The 10,561-nt window shown below is 44.0% G+C and overlaps 3 protein-coding genes across 5 annotated transcripts; 1 reads left to right on the plus strand and 2 right to left on the minus strand.

Moving 5' to 3' along the window:
• Positions 1 to 266: 266 nt before the first annotated feature.
• LOC117808901 (putative E3 ubiquitin-protein ligase UBR7) lies at positions 267 to 4,975 on the minus strand. 3 transcript variants are annotated; one of them, XM_034678577.1, is made up of 12 exons: positions 4,793 to 4,975; positions 4,390 to 4,529; positions 4,098 to 4,231; positions 3,392 to 3,452; positions 3,181 to 3,276; positions 3,033 to 3,086; positions 2,833 to 2,938; positions 2,542 to 2,612; positions 2,296 to 2,460; positions 1,857 to 2,022; positions 627 to 688; positions 267 to 524 (listed from the first exon to the last, which is right to left on the minus strand). In XM_034678577.1, exons 2-12 carry the CDS (start codon positions 4,516 to 4,518, stop codon positions 432 to 434), a joined length of 1,137 nt encoding a protein of 378 aa, XP_034534468.1. In that variant the 5' UTR covers positions 4,519 to 4,529; positions 4,793 to 4,975; the 3' UTR covers positions 267 to 431. The 3 variants fall into 3 exon arrangements, with proteins under 3 accessions (XP_034534468.1, XP_034534467.1, XP_034534469.1); XM_034678576.1 differs by having other exon boundaries at positions 4,390 to 4,554; XM_034678578.1 differs by lacking the exons at positions 4,098 to 4,231; positions 4,793 to 4,975 and having other exon boundaries at positions 4,390 to 4,495.
• A 1,495-nt stretch (positions 4,976 to 6,470) lies between these two features.
• Positions 6,471 to 7,062, plus strand: LOC117808898 (EKC/KEOPS complex subunit GON7-like). The gene is made up of 2 exons (XM_034678574.1): positions 6,471 to 6,709; positions 6,784 to 7,062. The coding sequence occupies exons 1-2, from the start codon at positions 6,526 to 6,528 to the stop codon at positions 6,879 to 6,881; spliced, it is 282 nt and encodes a 93-aa protein (XP_034534465.1). The 5' UTR covers positions 6,471 to 6,525; the 3' UTR covers positions 6,882 to 7,062.
• A 1,246-nt stretch (positions 7,063 to 8,308) lies between these two features.
• Positions 8,309 to 9,721, minus strand: LOC117808897 (transmembrane protein 251-like). Its single transcript, XM_034678573.1, has one exon. The coding sequence runs from the start codon at positions 9,712 to 9,714 to the stop codon at positions 9,325 to 9,327; it is 390 nt and encodes a 129-aa protein (XP_034534464.1). The 5' UTR covers positions 9,715 to 9,721; the 3' UTR covers positions 8,309 to 9,324.
• Between the last annotated feature and the right edge of the window lie 840 nt (positions 9,722 to 10,561).

Raw genomic sequence — 10,561 nt, forward strand, 5'->3', positions numbered from 1 at the left:
GAATGAGCAACACAGCTAAACGTGTCGGTAGCGCCCTCTGCAGGGGCTCAATGGGGTTGAGGTCTGGACTCACAGCAGGCTACTACCTAATCCTGGAGGTAGTCTGTGATGATCCTGGCTTTGTGCTAGGCGTCAGTCATATACCTCGAGGTGACTCATCTCGTTGTAAAGGTGGCGAATCAGGCTTTCCAACGATGTATAATTAGACATTAAACATTAACAATCCGGACTGTCAGGAAGTGTTTCTGCACAAAGACTCCACCAGGTTCTTGAGATCAGTTTTATTAGTTTTTTATAAAAAACAAAGACATCACAAAGACAGAATATGATGGTGACCTCTGACCTTTACACACAGACATCAAAACAGGAGTCCAAGAGTTCAAAGGTGAGAGAGAAGAAATTTAAAAACGAGGCGGAGAGGTCAAAGTTCATCAGGTGGAGAAGAAGTTGCCGGCGTCCGCTCGCTGTCTCTTACGGCTCTGCTGCTGCTCGAAGAACTGACGGATGTCATCGGGCGTTACAACCTGCCGACCAATCAGAGAGGAGACAGACACACGTCATCAGGTGTTACAACCCAACAGCCAATCAGAGAGCAGACAGGTCACCTGACAGGATGTTCAGCTCACCTTTCCTTCTGCTGCAAATCTCTGCAGGAAATCCTTCAGTTCAGTTTTCATGTCGTTGTATCCTGAAAGAAAACCCGAGCAAACAGAAGCTCAGACCAGGACCTGAAGACTCTTCTCTGTGGTCCCTCTGCTCTGTGGTCCCTCTACTCTGTGGTCCCTCTACATGTTGACATATTTGTAGTTTTATGTTCGGTATTTGTAGTTTTGTCTTTGTAGTTCTATGTTTTTGTAGTTTTATGTTTTTGTAGTTTTAAGTTTAGTATTTGCATTTCATGTCTTTGTAGTTTTATGTTTAGAATTAGTAGTTTTATATTTTTGTAGTTTCATGTTCAGTATTTGTAGTTATATGTGTCTTGTAGTTTTTACGTGGTATTTGTAGTTTTATGTTTAGTATTTGTAGTTTTATGTTCAGTATTTGTAGTTTTATGTCTTTGTAGTTTTATGTTTAGTATTTGTAGTTTTATGTTTTTGTAGTTTTATGTTTTTGTAGTTTTATGTTTAGTATTTGTAGTTTTATGTTTTTGTAGTTTTATGTTTAGTATTTGTAGTTTTATGTTTTTGTAGTTTTATGTTTAGTATTTGTAGTTTTATGTTTAGTGATTGTATTTTTATGTTGAGTATTTGTAGTTTTATGTTCAGTATTTGTAGTTTTATGTCTTTGTAGTTTTATGTCTTTGTAGTTTTATGTTTAGTATTTGTAGTTTTATGTTTAGTATTTGTAGTTTTATGTTTTTGTAGTTTTATGTTTAGTATTTGTAGTTTTATGTTTAGTATTTGTAGTTTTATGTTTTATGTTTTTGTAGTTTTATGTTTTTGTAGTTTTATGTTTAGTATTTGTAGTTTTATGTTTAGTATTTGTAGTTTTATGTTTTTGTAGTTTTATGTTTTTGTAGTTTTATGTTTTTGTAGTTTTATGTTTAGTATTTGTAGTTTTATGTTTAGTATTTGTAGTTCTAAGTTTAGTATTTGTAGTTCTAAGTTTAGTATTTGTAGTTTTATGTTTTTGTAGTTTTATGTCTTTGTAGTTTTATTTTAAGTATTTGTAGTTTTATGTTTAGTATTTGTAGTTCTAAGTTTAGTATTTGTAGTTCTAAGTTTAGCATTTGTAATTTTATGTTTAGTATTCATATTTTCATGTTTAGTATTTGTAGTTCTATGTGTCTTGTAGTTTTTACGTGGTATTTGTAGTCAGTAGTTGTAGTTTTAACGTGTCTTCAGTGGTCTACGTACCGTGGATGATTTCCAGCTGTTGAACCCGGTTCAGGTTGTCGAGCGCCGACATCAGAGGGTCGTTTCCTGTCGCCGTCTGTTCGTTGGTCTTCCCTTTGTTCTCGTAGGCGAGCACAGTGTCCGATTCGTCGGTCAGGAAAGACACGCCTCCTTCACTCAGACGCTCCTAACATGAACAGTTTAGTTTTTAGAGAGGAATCTCACTGAGCAGACTGAACACACAGAGAACAGACACTACGAAGCAGGAAGGAACGTTTACAGAGGTAACTGCAGGGTTAAGGTGACCAATCAGAGTGGAGAGCACAGAGGAGAGAGACTGCAGACAGTTCATGTCTGTGATTGGTCCAGTGTTGCTCTCTCCATCTGAGCATGCTCACATTAACTAGACACCCGGGTGTGTTGAGCTCACTCTGTAGTATCGACCTCAGGTGACCCTTACCTTGCAGGCGCTGCACGAGCAGAGATTTGAGCGCCAGCCGGAGGGCCAGAACACGGCTCCGGACTGGACTCTCTTCTGGTCTGAAGCCTGCAGCTCCTTCAGTCTGCAGCTTGGCTCCGCCTCCTCGCGGCTACGTTTACAGCTGGGCTCGATGACATCATCATCCTGACGGGTGTATCAGATGATCAATAATCCACACCGATAGTTATCAAACCATGTTGTCGGAGTGGTTCTAATTAAACTCACCTTTTCTTCTTTGGTGGTGTTTGACTCGTCTGCTTCCGTTTTCTCTTTCACCTGTACTCCTGTACCTGGAACTGAACATGGAAGCACATGTCAGACCCTTTCACAATAAAAGCCTTTAAACGCAGCTTCAGCTGCAGAGACTGGAGACGGTCCACAGGTGTCATCAGACTGTTTGTACATCAGGAAGAACAACAGACGGAGAGTTCATCAGCATCAGTTACCACAGTACTGAAGACCGGTTCCTGAAGTGAACAGGTTCACCATCAGCGTGGTGGAGACGGGTGGGTTTACCTGCCAGGTGAGCGGCGTAGGTCCAGAGGAAGGTGTTTTTGTTCATGCAGGCCTCACAGATCATCTCCTGCAGCTCCACACAGTCTGGGACCTCAGAGCCCAGGTGCTGAAAAACACACACATGTGAGACCAGCAGAGGGCGCCGCAGCCTCCTGTGACATCACAGCCCACAGACTTGACAGGCGTGTTGGTGGACTCACCCTGCCGTGCAGCCAGTCCTCACACACCACGCACTGGATCATCTCATCCTCCACCTGGACACACATTCAGCCAATCACAGAGAGGCAGAGGTTAAACAGGAACCACAGCACACCTGGTGGACCGGTGAGGGTCAGCTGTGTTTCTCACCTGGTCATCTGGATCAGGGTAAGGCCGACTGCAGGTGCAGTAAACCCCAAAGAAGTTTTGACTGTAGTTGTTCTGTAGGTTAACGTCTTCCTTCTCCTGAAACACACACACACAAACACACACACACAGAAACACACACACAATTACACACACACAAACGGTGTGAAAGTAACACACACTGTTGATCTACTTCATCATCATCAGAACTCACAGGAAAGAGTTTACACTGCAGCTCTGAGAACTTCCTGTTTCCACAGTCACAGCGGAAGCTCCTAAAAAACACAAGAAGAAGAGAGGGTCAGCTACATCAATAAAAACAGAGAAGAAGAGTGAGTCCTCCAGGAACATCAACTAACTCCTCTAATGTGGGGTTGAGACAGATGAGGGGACAGGGTGAAGGAGAGGAATGAGGGGACAGGGTGAAGGAAAGGAATGAGGGGACAGGTTGAAGGAGACAGGGTGGAGGAAAGGATTGAGGGGACAGGGTGAAGGAGACAGGGTGAAGGAAAGGAATAAGGGTGAAGGAAAGGAATGAAGGGACAGGTTGAAGGAGACAGGGTGGGAGAAATGATTGAGGGGACAGGGTGAAGGAAAGGAATAAGCAAAGAGGGTGAAGCAAAGGAATGAAGGGACAGGTTGAAGGAGACAGGGTGGAGAAAAGGATTGAGGGGACAGGGTGAAGGAAAGGAATAAGGGAACAGGGTGAAGGAAAGGATTGAAGGGACAGGTTGAAGGAGACAGGGTGGAGGAAAGGAATGAAGGTGACGGTGAAGGAAAGAAATAAGGGAACAGGGTGAAGGAAAGGAATGAGGTGACCGGGTGAAGGAAAGGAATGAGGAAACATGATGTGTTAGTGGGTTAGGTTATGGATCAGGCGATTACTATTAATAATCAATAATCAAACAGTGAGCGCTGACCTCTTCGTGTAGAGTTCGTAGAGGTGGTGACCTTCGTGACATTTATATGAACAGGCCAAACACACACCTGCCGCCTCGCCTCCCTTTGGAGTACAGGTGTGACAGGCGTACAGGGCCTGACGCTTCACATAGCCCTGGAACACACACGCACACACACACACACACACATTGTAGGTTAATATAAACAAATGTGATTGTTGTGAGAACAGCAGCGGTGTGAACAGGTGAACAGGTGAACAGGTGAGCAGGTGAACAGGTGAACAGGTGAGCAGGTGAACAGGTGAACAGGTACCTGAGGATACGAACAGTGATCAGAGTCGCTTCCCGCCAACACAGCTGAGGCTTCTTCCTCCAACTCTTCATCCTCCTGCAGGACATCCACCAGAGACACCGTCTGCTCCTCCACCTGTCCGTCTGACATCCTCCAGCTGTCTGTCGCAGTGACGTCACGGGCAGACTTTACAGTCAGGTGCAAGTTAAATCAGATCATACGTCATCATACAAGCTCTTCTTCTTCTTCTGGTTTTTATCATTAGTATTGTTGTTATTGTCACTTTGTGCTCACAGATAATGTTTAAAGCGTTGATAAACAGCTAATGCACATATAGCATCAGCTAGCATCAACGCAGAAATGAACGTGAATCCTCTATTTGCTAATGCTAACAGTTTAAGCTACATAAACACCGCGAACTTACCAAGTCGAACCCGAACCGGAACTTTCAACAGAACGATGACACGGACTGTAGGAGAGACTCCCGGGATCACTGACCTGATGAACAGCTAATCACAATCCTAAAACCAGCTCCCTCCCTCTGATCAGGTCTCTGCTAACCCACAACAACAGCTCAGAGAACTACTTCCGGGTTACCTTCAAAGATCGTATTTGGCGGCATCCTGGGGTCAGAGGTCACTCGCTTTAAGAAAAATACAAAATAAATTAAATAGATTTTTTTTTTTAAATCAGAACAACGAACTAATCTTAAGAAGTTTGTTTTTTTTTTTTTAATTTGATTAATTACATAATAAATAACAAAATAATGAGCGGGAAGAACAGTTTTTAAGAGCAGGGAAAAAAGATGCAGTGTGACGTCTCACTCTGCTGCATCTCTGTGGTGCGTTCACGTACCCCCTCCGGTATCGGTAAGACCATACACACTGAAGAAAGCAGAGTTATTGACCCCTTATCGGTAAGTTAACCTTCAGATGTGATGAGTTATTGATCAGTTATCAAGGCAAGGCACATTTATTTATAAAGCGCTTTTCAGCTACAAGGTAATTCAAAGTGCTTTACATAAAATGATCAATACAGTTAAAAATCAGCTGAACATTAAAAAACATTGAATGAAATTAAAATAAAAAACATATTAGATTGTCAAGAATAAAAAGTTACAGTTTAAGAAATAAATAATTATTTGATTTAATTAAAAGCAGCGGCAAACAGAAAAGTCTTCAGCTTTGATTTAAAGGAGCTGAGACTTGCAGCGGACTTGCAGTTCTCTGGTAGTTTGTTCCAGATATTTGGTGCATAAAAACTGAAGGATGCCTTTCCACGTTTAGTCCTGACTCTGAGGACAATAAGCAGACCTGTCCCAGATGACCTCAGAGGTCTGGATGGTTCATAGTGTGTCAAGAGGTCACTAATGTATTTTGGCCCGAAACCATTCAGTGCTTTATAAACCAACAGTGATATTTTAAAATCAATTCTCTGACAGACCGGTAGCCAGAGTAAAGACCTCAGAACTAGAGTGATGTGGTCCACTTTTTTGGTCCTTGTTAGGACTCCAGCAGCAGCATTCTGAATCAGCTGCAGCTGTCTGATTGATTTCTTAGGGAGTCCTGTAAAGACCCCGTTACAGTAGTCGAGTCTGCTGAAGATAAATGCATGGACAAGTTTTTCCAAATCCTGCTGAGACATAAACCCTTTAATTCTTGATAGATTTTTAAGATGATAGTAGGCTGACTTTGTGATTTGCTTGATGTGGCTGCTGAAATTCAGGTCTGAGTGAGTCTATGACTACACCAAGATTTCTAGCTTGGTCTGTAGTTTTTAACATTACTGATTGAAGCTGAGCACTGACATTAAGTTGTTCCTCCTTAGCCCCAAAAACAATTACCTCTGTTTTGTCTTTTTTTAAATTGGAGGAAATTCTGGCACATCCAATCTTTGATTTGCTCAATGCATTTACTGAGTGCCTGTATTGGACCATAGTCCCCGGGTGAATACACAGCATATTTCTCCATGGTTAAATGAAATATTATCTTTTGTTGTAAACATATTTTTTCATGATATATTTTTTCATCTACATCTACTTCTACAACTTCTTAAACCTGTACGACTACTTCCAGTTCCTAATAATACCGGTTTGAACGGAGGGTACTTGAAGGCAGCAAACAGTGCGTGATGACGACAGCAGGAGGTTGAGTAAAGATGGCGCCTGTGGCCGTGAGAGCAGAGCTGGTGTACAGAGACGGACAGAGGGAGAAAGTCAGCGTTAAAGTAGAAAACACTCTGAGTTCTCTCATCAGTGGAATTCACGAGCTGAACGTGAACGTGTCACGACTTCTCAGCGAGCTGGTGGAGCAGGAGAAGGCGCACGGAGTCTGCGCAGAAGGTGAGCTCTGCTACACACTGATAACATTAGCAGATACATGCTGAGTGCATATAAACCTGTGTTACCTGCTGCAGGTGAGGAAGACGACAGTGATGATGATGATGAAGACGAGGAGCCAGAGGAGCCTTCCAACACGGAAGTACAGCCTCCAGCTAAACGACCCAAAACATGAAACACCTGAACTCACCTGAGGACACTATGGTGCACCTGAACTCACCTGAGGATCTGTTATGCTGGGATTAATCTGATTCAATGCAATCAGACTCTAGTGGGAGGTTTTGTTTATTTGTTTGTTAGTTTTTTAATAAAAAGAATGAAACAAAATAAAAAATGTGAGCCGCTCTGTGAAATCACGTGACCTGAAACAGAGAGTTTAAATCTGGATCAGATCCAGTCCCATCTTCCAGACAGGACTCAGTCTGATCTCATCTTAATCCACCATGAGCAGAGACCTTTGCAGCATTTAGCAAGTTACAGTGGCAAGGACAAACTTCCTTTAACAGGCAGAAACCTCCAGCAGGACCAGACTCATGTTAGACACACATCTGCTGAGACCGTGTTGGAGAGAGGGATAGAGGGAGATGAAGAGAGAGAGAGAGATGATAGTGGGGAGACGGATAGTAGTAGTTGTAGCAGCTGGAGTCTGGACCACGTCCACAGCAGCAGAGATCCAGAGGAACCTACGAGACAAGGGAGCTCAGGGACTCCAGAAAGGTCTAAGAAAAGAGAGAAGAGAGGGAGACCAGAAGAAAGAAAAAGAGGAGAATAAAGGGTGAAGGAATGATGGGATAAGAAAAGGAGACAGAAAGGATGAAGAAACATGAAAGGAACAAAGTCAGAAAGAAAGAAAAAAAAAGGAATAAAAATGAAAGAAAAGACAGAAAGTTAGAAGGACGGATTGAAAGGAAAAAGGAAGGAAAGAAAGGGGGAATAAAAAAGAAAGACAGAAAAAATAAAGAAATGAAATAAAGGAGAAAAAGAAGTAAGAAAGTAAAGAAAGGAATGAAAGAAGGAAAGAAAGGATGAATAACAGACCCCTAAAAAGGAATCTACAGCAGAGATCCAGAGGAACCTACGAGACAAGGGAGCTCAGGGACTCCAGAAAGGTCTATGGTTAGTAACTTTAATGGGACAGGAAGAGTTAAAGTGAGAGACAGGCAGAGAGAGGAGAGAGAGGGAAAGACAGGATCCCAGTGTGTCAGTCTAAGCCTATAGCAGCATAACTAAGACCTGGTCCAAGCCTGATCCAGCTCTAACTATAAGCTTTATCAAAAAGGAAAGTTTGAAGCCTACTCTTAAAAGTAGAGAGGGTGTCTGCCTCCCGGACCCTGACTGGTAGATGATACCAAAGGAGAGGGGCCTGATAACTGAAGGCTCTACCTCCCATACTACTTTTAGAGACTTTAGGTACGATGAGCAGGACTAAACCTAACGCTGACCCTGAGCTGTGGACCATCAGACATTTAAAAACCATGATATTTCCCCTCTGTGTGTCTAATCTGTTCAAACACAGACAGTGCTGAGTTAGTCGAGGGGTGCAGGGAGGAACAGCACAGCAGCAGTGCATTGTGGGAGTTTAAAGAGAGAAAACGAGGTGACTGAAAGTTGATTTTTTTTTTATTCACAGCGGGCACAAACACCGAGACATGACAGAGACATGAACATGTTTGAGGAAGTCTAAAACGCTGCTCCAGTCAGACTGTAAACATGTTCACAATAAAAACCTGAACTTCCTGTTTGAAGTGTTTCTAAGATTCTTCTTCAAAGTGTGTAAAAGCTTTCTTATTCATGTGTTCATCTTTGATAAGGTATCCATGGTAACCAGTGTTTGTCATGTGACTCATCTCGCCAAACACAACCTCTTTAACTTCTGTGCTCAATATCAAACAGCAGCTAAACCACAGCGACAGTACGGAGAACACACACACACACACACACACACACACACACACACACACACACACAGAGAGAGAGAGAGGAGGGCATCCAGCCAATCACAGCTCAGGATTCTCTGTGATTGACAGCTGCAAACAGTCTGACTTTGAACAATGATACTGCGGACCCTGACAGACGACACTCAGGGCAGACTGGACGCCCGACAGACGACACTCAGGGCAGACTGGACGCCTGACAGACGACACTCAGGGAAGAAAGGACACCTGACAGACGACACTGAGGGCAGACTAGACGCCTGACAGACGGCACTCAGGGCAGACTGGACACCTGACAGACGGTACTCAGGGCAGACTGGACTCCTGACAGACGACACTCAGGGCAGACTGGACTCCTGAGAGACGACACTCAGGGCAGACTGGACTCCTGACAGACAACACTCAGGGCAGACTAGACTCCTGACAGACAACACTCAGGGCAGACTGGACGCCTGACCTGAGAGTTGACGCTTACAGAAGACTAGATGCCTGACAGTCGATGCTCAGGGCAGACAGGACACCTAGCAGACAATGAGGAGGGTTTACACAACAGGAGTGTTCAACTGCAAAGGCACACAGGAAGTGACATCACAAACATTAACACAAACAGTTCACTGTCATTCAGTTGGGTCCTTCGGCCCTCTACATGTCACTGAACGACGGGGCTCTCTGATTGGTCATCCTCTACGTGTCAATGAGCGGCGGGCCTCTCTGATTGGCCGGCTTCCTGGCGGCGTGGCGGCGACTGCACAGCAGGGCGAGGCAGACGGGAAGGACGCAGTAACCGACAGCTCGAGGGTCGGCTCTGGTGCAGGAGAACAGGAAGAGGAAGAGCTGCAGGTAGGGCAGCAGAAAGACCGACGCCCACATCCAGACAGGAAGCGGAGGCAGGCGAGCGCTGAGGCTCTGAGACCAGGTGAAGGCGAGGGGCGGAGCCGACGGACCAGATCCACCTCTCTGCACGTGCTCCAAGCTGAAACTGTGGACCTCAAAGACGTAGTAGACCGCCATGACGCTGAGGAGCAAGAAGAAGGCCACGCCCACCCATCCCATCCTCTGGCGGAAGTTCATCATCCTCCATACTGCAAGACAAGAGCAATCAATCACTGATCAGTTAATCATTGAGATCTTCAGCAATACATCAGCAATAAATCAATCCTTTAAACTGAAATGATAAATAAACTGACAAGGAATATTTTGACTAAATCTTAAAGTCAGGGCGGACAGCTAGGCACATCCAGGGAAGAGGGGATTAACCTAAAATCAACATTCATCTGTGAGCACTGATTATAATGATGAAGCTAATAACAAGTCAGGCCTTCTTTTACAGGATTTATACCATAGACTGTGTAAAATATGGACGTAGAATCCGTGACGTCACCCATCTGTTTCTAAAGAGCTGTTTGGAGGCCAATCAGCGGCGGCAGCCATATTGGAAATGTTGAACTCAACATACCTGCTGTCAAGCGATTGTGACATAAAGAGGCGGGCTTTGAGCCTCCTAGCCAACAGCTACGGTGTCATAAAGGACTTGAGCTCTTGTGTATTATGTATGTGTCATGCTCTTTAGGTGGCTGCAACCAGCCAATCAGGGCCCTCGTTATTGCCCTGCCCAAAACTACCATAGGTGCTTTGATGTACAGACGTGGTGGAAGCAGTTTGGAAGAGAGATCAGTTACCTGAGAGTGAAAGAGTTCATGTTATTGTGTGTGTTGCGTTACAGATAGAAGTAAGTACATGAAAGATAGAGTTATTGTGCCTTATAATGTTACAGTAATGTGTTCAGTTCCATTTTTAGGACCTCTTTCTCATAGGCTGCTGCGCGTTCAGGGTCCTTAACCAGGCGCCTTTCAGTGCTCCTCAGACTTGACATCCCTGCATCTTTAAAGGTTTGCAGAAAAGGCATGTTCTTCACACACGC

The sequence above is a fragment of the Notolabrus celidotus genome, unplaced genomic scaffold (genome assembly GCF_009762535.1).
Source record: "Notolabrus celidotus isolate fNotCel1 unplaced genomic scaffold, fNotCel1.pri scaffold_175_arrow_ctg1, whole genome shotgun sequence".
NCBI lineage: Eukaryota > Metazoa > Chordata > Actinopteri > Labriformes > Labridae > Notolabrus > Notolabrus celidotus.